Source organism: Xenopus laevis, chromosome 9_10S, assembly GCF_017654675.1.
Source record: "Xenopus laevis strain J_2021 chromosome 9_10S, Xenopus_laevis_v10.1, whole genome shotgun sequence".
Classification (NCBI taxonomy): Eukaryota; Metazoa; Chordata; class Amphibia; order Anura; family Pipidae; genus Xenopus; species Xenopus laevis.
Window position 1 is genome coordinate 25935295 of NC_054388.1, and position 20106 is coordinate 25955400.

Genomic DNA, 20106 nt, shown 5'->3' on the forward strand with positions numbered 1-20106 from the left:
AGCTGGAGGAAAATAGTTTAGAAATAGACGTTTGGCATCTAGACTATAATACTATATATGGCCAAAGGCATATGGTCAGCCCTTCTAAAAATGAAATGTCTTTAGTTGGAATGCTCACTAGAGTTGAAGAGGCACAAGAGCAATACATCTGAAGAATGGATTTTTTTCAAGGACAAGCAGGCACACAAACCTTAAACCATATGTAAGCTCAGTGTCAAGCTTCAGTGGTGTAACGGTCTCAGCCATTGGTGCCACTTTGTGAAATGATAAATTGGGCTTCATCATCTGGCAAGCGGACAGACAAGATGGCATATGGAGAATTCTAGGAGTAAGCTATCTGCCAAAGGCTATACTGTGTATTTAACCATGTGCGAAAAGCAAAGGCCATAAAGAACATGTTTCCAGAAGGAGAATAAAATCTGACTAGCATGCACCTCAACCAAATAAAATACCCGGTGGGATGGCTGGGAACACCAAGCTGCAAGACAGGCCTTGACTGCACAAAACCAGTGCCACCCCACTAAAGTGTCTATGGCTGAATAGCAAATGCCATCACCATTATTCCCGCATCTAGTTACGGCAACCACCCTTGATTTTGGAATGACGATATCAATTATTTTAAAGGGGTACTCCTCTTAAAACCAGGTGACATCCTTTTAAAATATCCCTATTCTAAGGTGCAAGAATGTAGGGCTCTCAGGTGTTGGGGTAGTACATCCTATGAGTAAATATCTCACAATTGGCTCTACTACTACCAGGCATGTAATTCCTTACTAGGTCTGCCTAGCAACCCCAAGAGATTCCAGAACACCAATCTTTCCTGCACACAGTAAACACATCCTTTTAGGAACGGAAGATGTCACAGCACTCAATCTAATAAAGTGTATAGGGGCCAAGGATTACCCTGTTTTACGTTTAGTTCAAAAACTCAACACAACCCCGTTGTCGTCTTTTCCATTTCTATGCCTGTCCCTAAACTGTGAGCTGAGACAGTACCATTTCAGTGGGGGAAGGGGGTGAATAATTGAATTGCTAAGAGCCATGTTAAACACTCCAGCACTTTTATGTTAGTATCTTACCCAAGTATATGTCCCCGAATGAGCCGCTGCCGATCTTTCGCCCCAACCGGTATCGGTTACCGACTCTCAACTCCATCCTGCTGTGCGAGCCCTTTGCCTCCTTCCCGAGCTATCAGTCTCTACAGCCCGGGGCACTTTTCACCATCGATTTACGTTTTCCATCCGGCGCTAAGAAGCAAAAAAAGTGCCAATGCGACAGTTCAACGAGTACTCTCTATGTATCTTTCCTTTCCGCGCTCCCGGGATGCTTCAAAACGGAGGATTTGAGTGGATTATACCGAGCCACTAGGCCGATTCCAATAAACAAACCAGAAAGAGGCTGTCACCGAAACTCGTGACGTCACTCCACCTAGCAACAAACTAGCGGTGATGGGAAGGAGGATCACGTGATAAGTTAAGGACCTCGATTTTGTTAGGTACTGGTATATGGCTAGGGAGTAATAAGGTGTGGGTTTACCGTGAGCAACTAGATTCTGAAAACTTATTCTGTTAAAAAGTCATGAAAAATAATACCGTTCTCAATCCATTTTTCCCTAATAGAGACTTTAACTTCAAGCAATTATAATAATGTGCATAAAATATTGAGATTTATCAATTGTAATGCCTTATTATTCACCAGTAGGTTGGTCCAGCATTAAAAGGGGCTGTGCACCTATAAAATATCTTTTAGTATGATGTGAGGGCCATTCTGAGATGATTTGCAATTGGTCTTTTTTTATATTTGTGGTTTTTGAACGATTTACCTTTTTGTTAATCAGCTCCCCAGGTTGAAATTTTAGAAGCTGTTTGGTTGCTAGGGTCCAAATTACCTTAGCAACCAGGCAGTGGTTTGAATGAGAGACTGGAAGATGATTAGGACAGGGTCTGAATGGAAAGATAAGTAATAAAAGTAACAATAACAGTAAAATGGTAGCTTCATGAGAATAGTTGTAACTTTGGATGTTCACACTTTTGGATAATGTATTTTCTATCAACAAATGTGTATTGAAGTTAGGCCAGTGCTTGGATCCATCAATGGCATTAGCCCTTTAAAGGAAAATAATACCCCCAAAAAAGCAACAGATAATTTACATCATATTAAGTGGAATATTATGTTTCCCCGGATATTACATGAAATTGTTGTCCTGTTGTACCCAAAAACTGTTTGTTTCCATCTATGAATGTTATTATTTGTGAAATAAAGAGGTTTTTTAACCAGATGTATATTTTGCCATGGTTCTGCCTGTAAATGCTCAATTCCAATTAGTCCTGCACCTATCACTTGTTGCTTTAAGTTGTATATGTGACTGACAGAAAAAGGAAATTGTTCCATACTTACCGTGATTTTCCTTTCCCTGGTCCTCTCCATGTCCTACTCTGCGGGATAGCCCCTCCCTCTCCTCGAAGAAGAACCCACCCCCTAACTGATAAATTAGGAGGAGTACCTCCCCTCGGTGTCTCGTACCAAGTTCTGATCACTCTAGCACCAACAAGGGAGGGAAACCTGGACATGGAGAGGACCAGGGAAAGGAAAATCACGGTTAGCATGGAACAATTTTCCCTTTTCCCTGGCCCTCTACATGTCCTCACTCTGCGGGACTTATCAAGCTGCCTGGCCCTGGGTGGGAAATAAAGGATTCACCATGACTGCAAAATGTAAACATTTATTTGGCCTCACTGGCCGATTTCCGAATACTAGATCCAAACTGAGAATAATTCGAAGACCTAACATCCAGCTTGTAATGGGAAATGAAAGTGTTAGGTGAAGACCAAGAGGCTGGCCTACAGATGATATCCAAGGAAATGCCGGCTTCCGCTGCCCACGAGACCACTTGACCCCTGGTTGAGTGTGCTTTGATTTGGTTATGCTCTTTGAGATTTGCCTGTGAGTAGGCCTTCTTAATCACTTTGCATATCCATCTTGAAATTATGGAACTTGCTGCTGCTTCCCCCTTTCTTGCCCCTCCAGGCAGAATCAAGAACTTATCTAATTTTCTTATTGCTGCTGTAGCTTCACAATATCTTTTGACGTGTTCCGACACATCCAACTCCCTTAATTCTGGATCTGTATCCTGATGGGCAAAAGTAGGGACTACTATTTCATCCTTGAGGTGGAACAGGGATACCACCTTTGGTTTAAATGAAGGACAACATTTCAATACCAATCTGTCCGAGAAGAACGTTGGGCTGTCTTTCGAGAACTTCAAGGCCTGTAACTCACCCACTCTTTTAGCTGAGGTGCCAACAAGAACACCACTTTAAGAGTCAGGGACCATAGGGAGATCTGATTTTTGACTGAAAATGGGCCTGCGGAAAGCATCCTTAGAACCACTGGTAGGTCCCAGCTTGGACATGTTAGTCTCCTTACTGGAAGCATTCTTACTGCTGCTATAAAAAATCGAATGATCAGAGGATGGAGGGCCCATCTGATACCTGATGTAGCTGAGATGGCGGATACCTGCGTCATTAGCGTGCTTACACTCAAACCTTTTTCCATGCCTGCTTGAAGGAATTCCAGGATGTTTGATGCTGATATGGATTCCATTGAGCTGGGATTAACGAAGGTCCAGAACATATTCCACACCTTGGCATATCGGTTGCTCGTTGACGACTTTCTGGATTGTAGTAATGTCTGTATAACTCTCGAAGAAAGTCCTTGAGATTCTAACGTCTGCCTCTCAGCCTCCAAACCGTCAGGGCCCAAGGGGTAGGCATCTGAATTGGTAGTGATTTTGCCCCACAGCAAATTGAAGAAACATTTGATTCGAAGTTGCAATGGGAATGTGATGGTATGCATCTCTGATATCCATGGTGCACATCCAATCCCCTGGAGACATGGCCGCTTTTACTGAATCGATGGATTCCATCCTGAAGTGTTGGATCCTCAAGGCCTTGTTGACCCTCACTAGGTTCAGTATCGGCCTCCATGCCCCTGATGTCTTTCAGACTATGAAGAACCTGGAGTATACTTCTGTTCCTCTCTGATCCCAAGGGACCTGACATATCACCTGCTGTTGTTCCAGCTTGATAAGACAGGCTTGAAGTGCCCACCTTTTGGAGCTGTCCATCGGCATCTGGGATACGAGGCATCCCGAATGTGGAGGGCTGTTTTTGAATTCTAGTCTGTAGCCATCCCTCACAATCCCCAGAATCAATCTGTCTTGTATGGATTGTTCCCAGGCAGCCTGAAATTGATGAAGTCTTCCTCCCAAAGTAGGCTCCTGGGTCGCACCACCTTCATAATTGTTTACGAGTGTTTTCTCCCGCCTTTCCTTTGGACATGCAAAAGAAACCTGACTAACCTGCCTTCCAGCTGTCTTGTTTTGAAGTTTCTCTTCCAGCACGAAAAGGCCTGCGATCATACGGCACAAATCTTGATCTAGAAGAGGCTTTCCCTCTGAAAGATGGCCTTCCCATCTGGTGTTTCTTTTTCTGGTGAAGCAATTGACTTTTGCCCCCCCGATGCCTTAGAGATCAGATCCTTCAACTTTTTTCCAAACAAGACTTGACCCTGAAAAAGTAGAGAACATAGAGCCACTTTAGAGGCTGAGTCTGCCTCCCAGGCTATAAGCCATAAGGCCCTTCTCGCGGCTACCAATAAGGACAAGCTTTTAGAAGCCAATCGGATCTGATCCACTGAAGAGTTAACTTAAAAGGCCGAGCCCAGCTTTAACTCCTTTAGGCCTTCCAGAATTTCTGTTCTATCCCGACCATCTCTTAAGCCTACGTCCACATTGGCCAACCACACCTCCAAGGCTTTAGCTACTGAGAGGTTTGCAATTGCTGGCTTGAGACTTTCTCCCGCTGTGGTAAAAAGTCTTTTCAGGTCTGACTCCAGACGCTTATCCATTGAATCCTTCATATTTGCTTGATCCTCAATAGGTAATAAAGTACTTTTGGATATGTTTAAAACTGGAGCATCCACTTTAGGTAAGGTACTGAAGTCCTTTACCTCGTCATCTTTAAAAGGGTATAACTTATTCCCTCTAGCTAGCATATAACTGCACTTTGATGGAATGTCCCATTCTGTTTTGATTAGGTCCATCACTTCTTGATGTAATGGAAACGTCTGTCCTTTAGGCTTAGAACATGGCAGAAAGGATGATGATGTTGAGGCTTGGCTCTCGTCCTCCAAGGACAAGGAAGCCCTTACCGCTTTTATAAGAGGCTGAATAAGGGCAAAATCAAAGGAAGACTTAACTTCCTCTCCCTCATCTGTAGAAGAACACTGGTCTTCTTATGCTCTGGTTGCAAAAGGTGTCCTCTGGATCTGGGTCCAAATCCAACTGCGGACCTTTAGATGTAGAGGCTGTGGCCAAGATAATCTCCTTTGCCACTGCTTCCTTTATCCAGGCTAGGATTCCTGTGTTTGAATTTGCCTTGACACCTAAAGCAGCTATAAGGCATGTTTGACACAGTTTCTTGTGGGGTAATGGTGGCTCATTGCATCCCATGCATGTGGTAGCAGGAGCCAGCTGAGAATCCTCTCTTTTTTCTGAGATCTCCCTTGATCTCTCTCTTGATCTGGACGGCCTCATGACACTAGAACCAGATAAGAGACAGGAAATCACAAAGTGTTCCAAAAACAATTTACTGATCATATAAACACTGCATCATTTTTTTTTTTACCTCAACCAAGGGAAGAAGACTTGTTTGGGGTGACAGCTTGAACAAGACAGGGGGCAAAAGCAGCCTGCACAAAAAAATAAATAAATAATGAATACAAAAATCAGAAACCTAAGACCTCTGTAGCAGGATTCCCCTAACCTACCAAGTCAGCACCCAGAGCTGATCCACGCTGTGGACAGGCAGCCACAGGGCAAAGGGAGGAAGGACCTGCTCTAAATTGGTCTTCCAGTTCCTGTTCCTCCCAGTGAGGCGGACTTCACCCTTAGAGTTTGCTATGCGGAAGTGGGGAGTATGGCATTTAATGAATATAAACACTATAATAAATGTTGTAAATCAGCAAGCAATCCGGAAGGCAACAAAAAGAAATGAAGAGTGCATTTAAATATATTAATAGTAAAAAGATGCAGGTTGAGAGTGTTGCTCTATTAAGTAATGATACCAGTATGGTTGTAACAGATACAGAAAAGGCAAATGTGCTAAATCAGTTCTTTTCTTCAGTGTATACAATAGAGGAGTCTGAGTTCCCAGGCTCACTTCATAGCTGCACTGATGGCTCAGCTCAATCTAGTCAGTGGCTAAATCAGGATATGATCCATAACGTTTTAATAAAAATTAATAAATAATAAACAAGGCTCCAGGGCTTGATGGCATACACTTGGGTTCTAAGAGAGCTTAGCTCAGTTTTAGACCAGCCCCTATTTCTGATTTTTTCAGATTCACTTTCATCTGGTATGGTACCTATAGATTAGAGAAAAGCTGATGTCATTCCAATATATAAAAAGGGATCACGATCTCAGCCTGGCAATTATAGGCCATCAAGTTTTACATCTGTGGTGGGCAAATTATTTGAAGGCTTTGAAGGGATCACATTCAAAATGTTGTCCTAGTGAATGGCATTATGAGCAGCAATCAGCATGGCTTTATGAAGGATGGGTCATGTCAGACAAATTTGATTGCTTTTTATGATGAAGTAAGTAGGATGCTGGACAGTGGGGGGGGCAGTAGATGTGATCTATTTGGATTTTGCCAAAGCATTTGATACCATGCCGCCAGAAACGACTGCTTTCTAAACTAAGGTCTATTGGGCTAAATTAAGTTGTTTGCACATGGATAGGAAACTGGCTACAGGATCGGCTACAGAGGGTGGTTGTTAATGGTACATTCTCTACTTGGAGTAAGGTTCTTCAAGGTCCCTCAGGGCTCGGTATTGGGTCCACTTTTATTTAACTTGTTATATGGGGCATCCTTGCAACAGGATCTTGACAAACTGGCAATCTGGGCAGCTAAGTGACAAATGAGATTCAATGTTGATAAATGTAAATTTATGCACCTGGGATGTACAAATATCCAAGCCACTTATACCCTTAATGGGACTGCACTAGGCAAATCCATTATGGAAAAAGACCTTGGAGTCCTTGTAGATGCTAAACTTGGCTGTAGTAAGCAATGCCAGTCAGCAGCATCAAGGTCAAATAAGGACTTGAGCTGTATTAAAAGGGCATTGATTCAGAACAGGAAGCTGTCATTTTTCCACTTTATAGAGCACTGGTAAGGCCCCATCTAGAATATGCCGTACAGTTTTGGTCTCCATCACTCAAACAGGAAATTATTGTATTAGAGAAGGTACAGAGAAGGACAACTAAACTGGTAAAAGGTATGGAAAATCTTAGCTATGAAGAAAGACTGGCCAAATTGGAGATGTTCACGCTGGAGAAGAGGCATTTAATGGGTGATATGATAACTATGTATAAATATTTAAGGGGATCATATAATCATCTCTCTAATGCTTTATTTACCAGCAGGTCTTTCCAGCTGACATAAGGTCACCCATTCCATTTAGAAGAAAAGAGGATCCGCCTAAATATTCGGAAAGGGTTTTTTTTTACAGTGAGAGCTGTGGAATTCTCTCCCTGAATCAGTTGTTCTGGCTGATACATTAGATAGCTTTAATAAGGGGTTGGATGGCTTTTTAGCAAGTGAGGGTACAGGGTTATGGAAGATAGCTCATAGTACAAGTTGATCCAGGGACTAGTCTGCCATTTTGGAGTCAGGAAAGAATTTTTTCCCCCTCTGAGGCAAATTGGAGAGGCTTCATATGGGTTTTGTTTTGCCTTCCTCTGGATCAACGGGCAGTTAGACAGGTTAAAAAAAGTTAAAAGGTTGAACTTGATGGAATGTGTCTTTTTTCAACCTAACGTACTATGTTACTATGTAGTGATGAGTGTAGGTCGGTCTGAGAGGCAGTGGACCCATGGATTTTGCAGGTTTGGCCTGGCAAATTACTCTCTATAGTTTGTAATATGTGGGCAGTGGGCAGCTGGGTACTCCAAAGGGTCAAGGAAGTAAAAGTAAAAAGGGTCAAGGAAGTAAAAGTAGAATTTTTTATTCAAAGTTGCAATAGCTAAAAAAAACAGATCCCCTGACACACACACAAGGAAATGTCTGGGTTTGCCCAACACCTGAGAGAGGAACAGGTGTTCCCTCTCCTTAAGTAGGGAAGGGATTGTGTGTCTCACTCTCTCAATCCTGGGGAAAAGAGCAGGCAGTGCAGGCCTGTGAGAGAGCCAGACTCATGTGAGTACATGCTGTGCCACAAAGATACTGTTTTCTGTTAGGTGCTGGATGTTAGATCCTCACCTAGTTAGTTAGGAGATAATTGTTTAGTTAGTGCCGGACAGGCAAGGTTTTATTTTCATTTTTGTTTGCTTTGATTCATGTTTTCCTGCCAACCAGACAAATAAAACTGGTTGCGGCCAGTTGCACATTACCAGCCAGTTTTGTTTTATTTTGCGTGGACTCCAATACTGCTGTGCACCCGTCTACCCCCAGGAGACGACGACCCTGTGACCTCAAACGGTTACAATTGGTGGAGCATGCTTTGGCACAAAAATTTCACAGCAGAAATTCTACGCTGGAAAATTTAAAGGGCCAGACCCTATTTTTTTCACTTGTGTGAAAGACTGTTCCCAATACAATGGAGGAGATTATAAAGCAACTGGTGGTGGCAAATGCTACTCAGCAACAAACAAATGCCAGTTTGCAGCAGGGTACAGCTGTCCAGCAGGAGGCTATCCGACAACAGCAGGAAGCAAACCGGTTGCTATCTGCACAGTTGGCTGCGTTGACAGAGGCCACCAGTGCAGACCGAAAAGCATTGACTGAAGTTGTGGAACAGTTGGCAACGAGGAGTTTTGACCAACCTACAGTAGCTGCTTCTGGGGTGACCTCTGTGCAAGCAAGTTACTTTCTGCAAAAATTGACCCCAAACGACGATGTGGAGGCATACCTGACTGCCTTTGAAAGAACTGCTGAGAGAGAGAGATGGCCAAAGGAACAATGGGCAGGACTAGTGGCCCGTTTCTGTCTGGAGAGCCACAAAAAGCATATTTCGATCTGGATTCCCCAGATGCTGGCGACTACGATAAGTTGAAGGCTGAAATCCTCGCTCGGTTGGGGGTGACCCATTCCGTCCGGGCCCAACGCGTGCACCGCTGGACCTACCAAGTGGAAAAGCCTCCACGCTCCCAAATGCATGATCTTATACACCAAACTAAGAAGTGGTTGCAGCCTGAGATCCTTACTGGACCCCAAATTGTGGAATGGGTAGTGATGGATCGTTACCTCAAAGCTCTCCCTGTTACTCTGCGGAAGTGGGTGAGTCATGCGGATCCCAAAACAGCTGACCAACTCATTGATATGGTGGAGAGGTATACTGCAGCAGAGGAGCTGATAAGTCCAGTACCTTGCCAGCATCCCATAGCCCAGAAGGCCAGAATCACATCTGCACCCGGTAAGACTGTTCCGGGGGAAAGGGGGGCTGGAAAGTATCAAGGGACATATAAAGCGGGAGAGACTGTAAGCACTGGATCTAGAGACTGGCAAGCATTGCCAGAAAGGTCCCTGCCTAATAACAGACTGAACCAAGAGACTATAAGGTGTTTTCATTGTCAAATGTTGGGTCACATAGCTGCAAATTGTCCAGGGAGAGATGAACCCATGCAATGTGGTTTAGTTTATGGAAACAGACGACAATCTATGTTTACACAAGCAGTTTGTGCTGCTGTGCCTCAAACTCAAACTGAAAAACAAATGTGCTCCCTTTCTGTGGAAGGCAAGCAAATAACCGCTTTGTTAGACTCAGGCAGTTTGGTCACTTTAGTAAAGTCGGACCTGGTTCAGCCCCAAAAAAGTCAGGGCAATATGATAGGGGTAATTTGTATTCATGGGGACACACGGGACTACCCTACAGCAAAAGTAAAATTTGGTACAGCTGTTGGTTCTCTGACTTATCCTGTGGGTTTGGTACCTAGCTTACTGCATGATGCGGTAGTTGGGAGGGATTTTCCACATTTCTGGGAACTGTGGGAAAACAGGGACCCTGTCAGGCTTGCAAATGCTCCCAGTAATACTAATGTCGGACCTGAGACCTTTGATAGTTCTCTTGCTAGGATTAATGATGAGCTCCCGGAAGATGTTCAACCCTTCCCTTTCTCTGTGTTGTTGGGGAATGTAGATGAAACAGAGACTGGGTCAGAGAATACTTTAGAAATGCCTGAGTTAGAGGTCCAAAAAGATAACTTTGGCAGTGAACAAATGAAGGACCCTACCCTAGCCAGAGCAAGAGAAAATGTACAGGTTATAGATGGAAAACCCATTGAGCCTAATCTTAGGCTATCTTTTCCTTACATGGCGTTAATTGGGGATATGCTGTATCAGGTGTCAAAGAAGGGGGAGGACATTGTGGAGCAGCTAGTTGTCCCCAAACCCTATAGGAGAATGGTACTAGACCTGGCTCATGGACACATAATGGGAGGACACTTAGGAGTTGAAAAGACTACCGAAAGAATTCTGAAAAAGTTTTTTTGGCCCGGTCTCTATGCTGAAATTAAAGAATATTGCAATTCTTGCCCAGAATGTCAAATTTCATCTCCCAGGCCACATTACCGTAGTCCACTTGTTCCCCTACCCATCATCGAGGTGCCATTTGAGAGAATTGCCATGGACCTGGTGGGGCTGTTAGTAAAGTCTGCCCGGGGTAATCAGCACATATTGGTTATTCTAGATTATCCCACCCGCTATCCCGAAGCTATACCACTACGCAATACCTCAGCTAAAAATATTGCAAAAGAGTTGGTTCAGGTCTTTAGTCGGGTCGGCATTCCAAAAGAAATCCTTATGGACCAAGGTACCCCATTCATGTCTAGAGTCACTAAAGAGTTGTGCCGGTTGTTCAAAGTCACACAGTTGCGTACTTCTGTTTACCACCCACAGACAGACGGACTAGTTGAGAGGTTTAATAAAACTTTAAAAGGTATGTTGCGGAAAGTGATAGACAAAGATGGGAGGAATTGGGACTACCTGCTCCCATACCTTATGTTTGCAATAAGAGAGGTTCCACAGTCATCGACTGGTTACTCGCCTTTTGAATTATTGTATGGGCGACACCCGCGAGGTCTTCTCGATATAGCTAAGGAAACCTGGGAAGGGCAGGTCACACCCTATAAAAGTGTCATTGAGCATATCTCAGAGATGCAAGATCGGATTGCGACAGTGATGCCAATTGTAAAGGAGCACATGCTTCAAGCCCAAGGGGCACAACAAAAAGCTTATAACCGTAGCGCCAAACTGCGTACTTTTGCGCCTGGTGACAGAGTCCTAGTACTAGTCCCAACAGTGGAAAGTAAGTTCCTAGCTAAATGGCAAGGGCCCTACGAAGTAATTCAAAGAGTAAGTAATGTAAATTATAAAATTCGGCAGCCAGGTAAAAGAAAGCTCGAACAAATTTATCATGTAAACCTTATTAAGCCTTGGAAAGAGAGGGAGTCCCTCGCTGCAGAACCCTCTTCGAGGCAGCATACGGTAACCCAAAATATAGCCTTAATACCCGAAGTCAGGGTAGCTGAGACGTTATCAGTCACCCAAAAGAACGAAGTACGGGATTTTCTTGTTAGCAACCGAGGTGTTTTTTCAGAAACTCCAGGGCGCACCTCAGTTATCAAACACGACATAGTAACAGAGCCCGGTGTGCGGGTTAAACTGAGACCTTATAGGGTTCCAGAGGCAAGACGGGAGGCTATTGCAAAAGAAGTCAAACATATGCTTGAGTTAGGGGTAATCGAAGAATCTCAAAGTGAATGGTCAAGTCCTATAGTACTCATTCCCAAGCCAGATGGTAGTTTGCGCTTCTGTAACGATTTCCGAAAGCTCAATACTGTGTCTAAGTTTGATGCTTATCCAATGCCTCGTGTCGATGAATTGATTGACAGACTGGGTACAGCTAGGTATCTAACAACCCTTGACCTAAAGGTTACTGGCAAGTACCACTTACAGAGAGGGCAAAAGAAAAGACAGCATTTTCTACCCCAGAGGGTTTATTTCAATATAAGGTTTTGCCTTTTGGTTTACACGGTGCCCCCGCAACGTTTCAAAGGATGATGGATACAATTTTAAGACCCCACAACCAATATGCAGCAGCTTATTTGGATGATGTGGTTATACAAAGTACAAGCTGGGAGACTCATCTTCCTAGAGTCCAAGCAGTCTTGAATTCTATTAGAGATGCAGGACTTACTGCCAATCCAAAAAAATGTTCCATCGGACTGGAGGAAGCCAAGTATCTAGGCTACACCATTGGGCGTGGTTTAATAAAACCCCAGATATGCAAACTAGAAGCCATACAAGATTGGCCCCACCCAGTAAACAAAAAGCAAGTTAGGGCTTTTTAAGGTATCACAGGGTACAATAGACGTTTTATAGCAAATTTTGCCACCCTTGCGGCCCCTCTGACTGACCTCACTAAGGGAAAAGAGTCCGTTATGGTTAAATGGATGGCAGAAGCTGAAAAAGCATTTCAGACTTTAAAGGAAGCCTTATGTGAACAGCCAGTATTAGTAACTCCTGACTTTAAGAAACCGTTCATTGTACAGACGGATGCATCTGATGTAGGAGTAGGAGCAGTGCTTTCACAAGTGCGAGATGGAGAGGAACACCCCATAATCTACTTAAGTAAAAAACTTAACAGTCATGAGAGAAATTATGCTATTGTAGAGAAAGAGTGTCTCGCCATTAAGTGGGCATTAGAGTCTCTCCGATATTATCTGCTTGGGCGACAGTTTAAATTGGTTACTGACCATGCACCCCTAAAATGGATGTGTGAAAACAGAGAGAAGAATAGAAGGGTCACTAGATGGTTCCTCGCACTGCAAGATTATAGTTTTACAGTGGAACATAGGCCCGGTGCCAAGCTAGGAAATGCTGATGCCTTGTCCCGAGTATACTGTCAATTAGCAAACTGTGTTGCGACCCCAAGGTCGAAACAGGAGGGGAGGATATGTAACAGAAATGCTGGGAAATTGGTTGAAGGGGTGTGTGTGTCATCCAGATTTCTGTCATACTGTTTTTAAGCAACCAGGTAAATGTTCATTTTTTCACGGGTCTGTGGCTAGCTGTAATAGCCGGGGAAAAGGACCCAGTTTACGAGAGTGTTGAGTGTTGGGCGGGATCCGATTCCAGATGGACAGTCCGGGTTTGCCCAACACCTGAGAGAGGAACAGGTGTTCTCTCTCCTTAAGTAGGGAAGGGATTGTGTGTCTCACTCTGTGTGTCTCAATCCTGGGGAAAAGAGCAGGCAGTGCAGGCCTGTGAGAGAGCCAGACTCATGTGAGTACGTGCTGTGCCACAAAGATACTGTTTTCTGTTAGGTGCTGGATGTTAGATCCTCACCTAGTTAGTTAGGAGATAATTGTTTAGTTAGTGCCGGAAAGGCAAGGTTTTATTTTCATTTTTGTTTGCTTTGATTCATGTTTTCCTGCCAACCAGACATATAAAACTGGTTGCGGCCAGTTGCACATTACCAGCCAGTTTTGTATTGTTTTGCGTGGACTCCAATACTGCTGTGCACCCGTCTACCCCCAGGAGACGACCCTGTGACCTCAAACGGTTACAATTTGTATATAAATATGATTGATGACTTCCTTTTATGAACACATGCTGGTTCCTCCTACAGTTCTTTTTGTATTAGTGTTTATGCTTTTGTGAACCCTTTTGTTAAATTGCTATGTTTTTATACCCTCTATATGTACATTTTACATGTGAATGATACTGTCTCTTTAAGACAAGATTGCATGTTTTTTCGATTGGTTGTAAGATCTTTAAATGCCCTTCACCTATTGCATAGTGTTAGCTGTGATTAAGTGAAACTTTATATTACCGCACACCTCCTTCCACTTATTCTGCGTAGTGGTGCTGGTCTCCCGTTGACCTTGCCAGGTCACCTTACTGCTTTGTAATTTCGAAAAACGGTCCGCACACACCAATATTGCAGTCGGGGATTGTGCCCCTTTTATTAATGCCACCAACAATCAATAATCAACGTTTCGGGGGGACACAGCCTCCCTTCTTCAGGATAAATTCACAAAGTGCACAGTGCTATATTTTTATACCCTTAGCTCCTCCCATCTCATCTGTGTAACATCTCATTAGTGTCATTTATGTGATTAACCCATTCAGTTCATTTAAGTCCAATATATCAGTGTAAATCATATTTTAAATAATGTTATAATTAAACATATATTTCTTCAGTTAATGGAAAGCATTTCTTTCAATTAATAAAAAACATTTTTTACTCACTGGCCCTGGTTGCGTTTTACTTTAGCTTTAATATTTGGAAAATCTTAACACCTCTCGTGTGTAATTGGGCTATCATGATACTTCATCTGTGAAGGAAAAGGGTGATTGTATAAATTATTAAATAGTGTATAAATATCTAAAAACCTACAAAACCACATATATTACAGAAAACATGTCAGATTAAAATCTTCATTGAGGCCTTTAGGCGAAAGTGTTTTCAGACGCCAGATCCAATAGGCTTCTCTCCTCAATAATGATTTTTTAAAATCAACACCTGCATTTTTATAAATAACTTCTAAAACTTGCCATCTTATTTGGGAGACATTATGTTTCACATTATAAAAGTGTCTAGCCAGTAGGGTTTCTCTTTTATACTTCTCTTTACTTTTTTTATCTTTAGGATCGGTTCCCTCATCTGGTTTGTAATTTCTAATCACGCTTTTATGCTCGTTTAGACGTGTTTTAACCGCTCTTGATGTTTGGCCCACATACCCAAGACCACATGGGCATTTTAACAAGTAGACTACCCCTTCCGTATTACATGTTGCCATATGTTTTAATTGAATTCCATATCCTTGACTCGGATGGGTACATTTGTCACCTTTAATTATGCCACTACAGTGGCCACAATCGTGACACGGAAGGGTACCCCTCTTGTTAAACATCACACCCTTAACTTTCTTTGGTTTGAAATCCGATCTTATTATTCCATCCGCCACACTCCTACCTCTTTTAAAACTAAAGAGTGTTTTTTTAGTAAATAATTTACCATAAATTTGATCTTTTTGTAGAATATGCCAGTGTTGCAATATACTTTTCTTTATCAAATTGGAATGTGGGCCAAATGTGGTTACACAAACACACTCCTGTTCCCTCTTTTTCAAGTTTCCTTTTGGTGTTAACAGATTTTCTCTTTCAATCCCCATTACTTCATTTTTAACCTGATTCAGTTCACCTCTATTGTAACCTCTTTCACAGAATTGTTTTACAATCACTTGTGCCTGTCTTTCATACAAATCATTTGTTGAGGTAATTCTTTTAGCCCTTATGAACTGGCTTTTAGGTAGTCCTTTGCTGACCCCTGCTGGATGAAAGCTGTCTTTCCTTAATAGATTGTTTCTATCTGTTGGCTTTCTATATAAATCCGTAACAAAATTACCATCCTTTATTGTTATTTGTACATCCAAGAAATTGACGGTTTGTGGACCCTTGCTCATTGTAAATTTTATTGTGTCATGTACACTGTTGATATACACGAAAAAGTTTTCCAATTGGTCTTCAGTGCCAGTCCAAACTATAAACATGTCGTCCACAAACCGTCGCCACATACCTATATATTTATTGTATTCCGGATGTTGAAGGATGTATTCATGTTCAAACCAATGCATATATATGTTTGCATATGCAGGAGCCATATTAGCACCCATACTCGTACCTTGAAGTTGTAAATAGAAATCTGTGTTGAAGCGAAAATGGTTTCGCTTCAACACAAATTCCAAGCAACTGCATAAAAAATTAACCTCGTGCATGGGTAACTTTTCTTTCACCAAGTAATCTCTACAGCATTCTATGCCTTCCTCATGTTTAATCGAGGTATAAAGATCTTTTACATCAATTGTACAGAGTATGGGTGACTGGGAATCAATTTTTAACTCTTTTATTGTGTTCAGGAAATGTGTTGTGTCTTTGAGGCAGGTATCAAGCTTAGGTAAAATTTCTTGCAAATATGTGTCTACATAAATTGCCAGCGGTTGTAATAGAGAATCCACACCTGAGACTATCGGTCTTCCAGGAGGATTAATCAATGTTTTATGCACCTTTGGTAATATATAGAAGACTGGTATTCTCGGATTTTCCTTTTTTAACAGGCCTTCAATCTCAGGTGTGATACTCCCCATCATGCATGCATCATTTAGGAATACCCCAATATCCGTCTTTAATCTGTTAGTTGGATCACTTTGTAATTTATAGTAATGTTTGACATTTTCCAATTGTCGGTTAACCTCCTTAACATATTTCTCTGTGTCCATTAACACTATACTTCCTCCCTTATCTGCTTTTTTTATGACTATATTTGTGTCATTCTGTAGGGTTTCCAATGCTTTCCTTTCTTTTAGCGTTAAATTTTCCCTTTTAGGAGTTATACATGCATTCAAATTATTTTCCACATCTTTATACACCACATTTGTAAACGTTTCTATGGAGGAATTGACAACATTCGGATTATAGGTACTACGATTTCTAAGTTTATTATATAGAACCTCAGTTTTATTATGGGGCAAAATTCCCCTGGTTTTATCCATAAATATCATTTTTAATTTGAGGGTTCTTATAAACTTAAAAAGTTCTACCTGTACAGTGAAAGGATCACTCCTAGCTGTGGGAACAAAACCTAACCCTTTGTTCAAAACAGACAATTCCTCTGGGGTTATAGTCCTGGACGAAAGGTTTATGACAAGATCTTTTACCTCCTCCCTCTGCGTGGATTCGTCTTGTTCCCTTGCTGCATTGCCTGCGCTCCTTCTCCTCTCAGCTGTGCAGTCCTGCGTGTTGTTGTGGTGTCGCCTCCTGCCTCTCCTGAGTCCTCTCCTCGTTTGCCTGTGGCCGACAAAAAAGGAGAAGAAGTAGACGGGGATGCGCTGACCTCTCTTGCCGGCATTTCAAACGAAGATTCTTGCGATCCGGTGGTTGACGCGCTCCCTCTGCGATGCCCTTCGTGTTCCTCTACTGACGTCATCCTTGTGTGCCGGTCACGTGTGCGGAAGCGTCTGCTGACTGGGTCTCGGCGTTCTTCCCTTCTTTGCTGCGCCCACGTGTATACCTGGCTCCGCTCATAGTCTAGCGTGTCCCGCTTGAACTTATTCAATTTCTTCTGAAGAATGATTTCGTGGAGTTTATCCAGCTCTTGCCTCGTTTCTTCAAACGCTTCCTTGGCTTTCTCCTTTGTGAGTATATTTTTTAACTCAGTCGCTGCCTTGTACACCTCCTGTGTGGTTTCCTGAATCTCCACCTGTAGTGCCTCTATCATCAGGGTCATTAGATCCAGACTGCATCTATCCAATATTTGGTACCACTTTTCTTGAAAATCTTTGTTCTCTTTGCAGAGTATGGGCTCCAGATGGATGCGTAGTCCCCTCGGGATCCTAGACACTTTTATATATTCTGCCATCGTACTTAAATGCAGGGTAAGACTTAATTCCTTTTTACTCACATATGTGTAGTTTTTTAGCAGATTTTTCTCCGGTTCTTTGGGGGTTAACACTGGTATATTTTGAACAGTGCTTAGGATTTTCTTCCTTTCCTCCTCTGTGTAACCGAATGGTGCTGCACACTTAGTGGTGGTTTGGCTTATGTCCACAAACGACATAATGGGTAGGGTGCTGGTTAACTTTCTTGGCTGAATCTGGTTAAATGAAACTTTATATTACCGCACACCTCCTTCCACTTATTCTGCGTAGTGGTGCTGGTCTCCCATTGACCTTGCCAGGTCACCTTACTGCTTTGTAACTTCAAGAGCGGTTAAAACACGTCTAAACGAGCATAAAAGCGTGATTAGAAATTACAAACCAGATGAGGGAACCGATCCTAAAGATAAAAAAAGTAAAGAGAAGTATAAAAGAGAAACCCTACTGGCTAGACACTTTTATAATGTGAAACATAATGTCTCCCAAATAAGATGGCAAGTTTTAGAAGTTATTTATAAAAATGCAGGTGTTGATTTTAAAAAATCATTATTGAGGAGAGAAGCCTATTGGATCTGGCGTCTGAAAACACTTTCGCCTAAAGGCCTCAATGAAGATTTTAATCTGACATGTTTTCTGTAATATATGTGGTTTTGTAGGTTTTTAGATATTTATACACTATTTATTAATTTATACAATCACCCTTTTCCTTCACAGATGAAGTATCATGATAGCCCAATTACACACGAGAGGTGTTAAGATTTTCCAAATATTAAAGCTAAAGTAAAACGCAACCAGGGGCAGTGAGTAAAAAATGTTTTTTATTAATTGAAAGAAATGCTTTCCATTAACTGAAGAAATATATGTTTAATTATAACATTATTTAAAATATGATTTACACTGATATATTGGACTTAAATGAACTGAATGGGTTAATCACATAAATGACACTAATGAGATGTTACACAGATGAGATGGGAGGAGCTAAGGGTATAAAAATATAGCACTGTGCACTTTGTGAATTTATCCTGAAGAAGGGAGGCTGTGTCCCCCCGAAACGTTGATTATTGATTGTTGGTGGCATTAATAAAAGGGGCACAATCCCCGACTGCAATATTGGTGTGTGCGGACCGTTTTTCGAAATTACAAAGCAGCTGTGATTAAGTGTCACTTTCCGTGACCCCTTGTGGAATCCATTGGCTGTCCATTTTGCTGTTGGTGTTTGGTTTACTGCTCCCTATGCTGAGGGTCTTTTGCTCCCTATGCTGAGGCTGAGGGACATAAATTGGAGAGAAATTAAAGCATATTTTCAACTTTGAACTAATGAAGTCTTTTAGTCTTTGCCAGACCAACTTAATCCGTGGACAACCCCAAACGTAATGGAACAGGTCTACATTCTCATGTTTACATTTTGGGCAAAATGAGACATGACCCAATCCCTTACCCTTGCGAAAAAGCTTCCCGTATCCCACTTGGATCAGTTTGAAATGCTGGACTCTCCAGTCCTCTGAGGTAAAATACTTGTTAAATTTTGTAATAGAAGAGGACAATTGGGAAGGGGTAATTTCACAATGCAAACATTTTGTCCATTTTAAAGCTGCCTCTTTAAAGGGGACCCGTCACCCAAACAAAATTATCCAAATCCTATTTTATCATGTTAGTCAAGCAAAATGAACTTTAATTACACTGTATAAATTATTTGAATATTGTTTCCATCAGTCTGGGAATTCATAATTATAGCAACCAGGAAGGAGCCATTTTGTGGACACTGTTATTAAGGCAAGTCTTGTATCATCTCAGCATCTTGTTTGTGCACCAGGGGACAGGAACCCAATGTCCATCCCCATGCCCTGGTTACACAATTAAATCGTTAAGAGAGCTGGGGGAATGTAGGGAGAGCAGTGACATCTAGGAAGTGCTGAATGGAAAGTGAAAGTAATTGCTTGCCCCGCCTCTATGCCTAGGCATAGAGGCGGGGTAGGCAATACTTGATTGACAGCTGATATTTTTAAATGAGTTTACAACAGCTATGAATGCTTTAATAAAAAAAAGAAATTGGATTTCATATTTAATTTAAGAAGGACTTTTATTATACAGATTTTTATGTCTGGGTGACGGGTCCACTTTAAGAGAGTGCATTATTCTAAAAGGGGGACACCAAAGTTTCCATGCTATATAATCTATATTTAAGATCCCCCAGTTATCTTCTATTTTAGCTAGTGCCTCAGCTAACCAATTTTTCTGAATAGCATAGAGGTTTTTGTTGGCAACTGAAAGAAAATCGCTTTTTACAGTAATATAGAGAAAGTGATCTCCTATCCTCAAACCAAATTGTCTTTTTAAAACTGCCCAAGAAAGAAGTTTCCCATTAGTAGGATCCACAAAGTCTCTAATCATAAGAGGATGGCGTTTTTTAGAGAGGGAAAGCAAGGAGTAGTATCCGGGTTGTAAGTTTTTCCAAAGGAGATGAATTGGCATGAAAGGAGTCTGCATATGATTAAAACTGTGACTGGAGAAAAGCAATTTCCATGTAAAAATGGAGTCCCTAAATAGAGGGTTTACTTTACATTCAAAAGGAACATCCTTCCATTTCAAATGGAGGATATTTA

At 41.9% G+C, this 20106-nt stretch overlaps 1 protein-coding gene across 2 annotated transcripts in view; it reads right to left on the reverse strand.

Moving 5' to 3' along the window:
* Positions 1-1429, reverse strand: part of csnk1d.S (casein kinase 1 delta S homeolog) — a 31827-nt gene extending 30398 nt beyond the window's left edge. Inside the window, exon 1 of one of the 2 annotated variants that reach the window (XM_018240526.2) lies at positions 1080-1429. In XM_018240526.2, coding sequence (XP_018096015.1) covers positions 1080-1155 — 76 coding nt within the window. In that variant the 5' untranslated portion in view covers positions 1156-1429. 2 annotated transcript variants of the gene reach the window in all.
* Positions 1430-20106: the final 18677 nt, after the last annotated feature.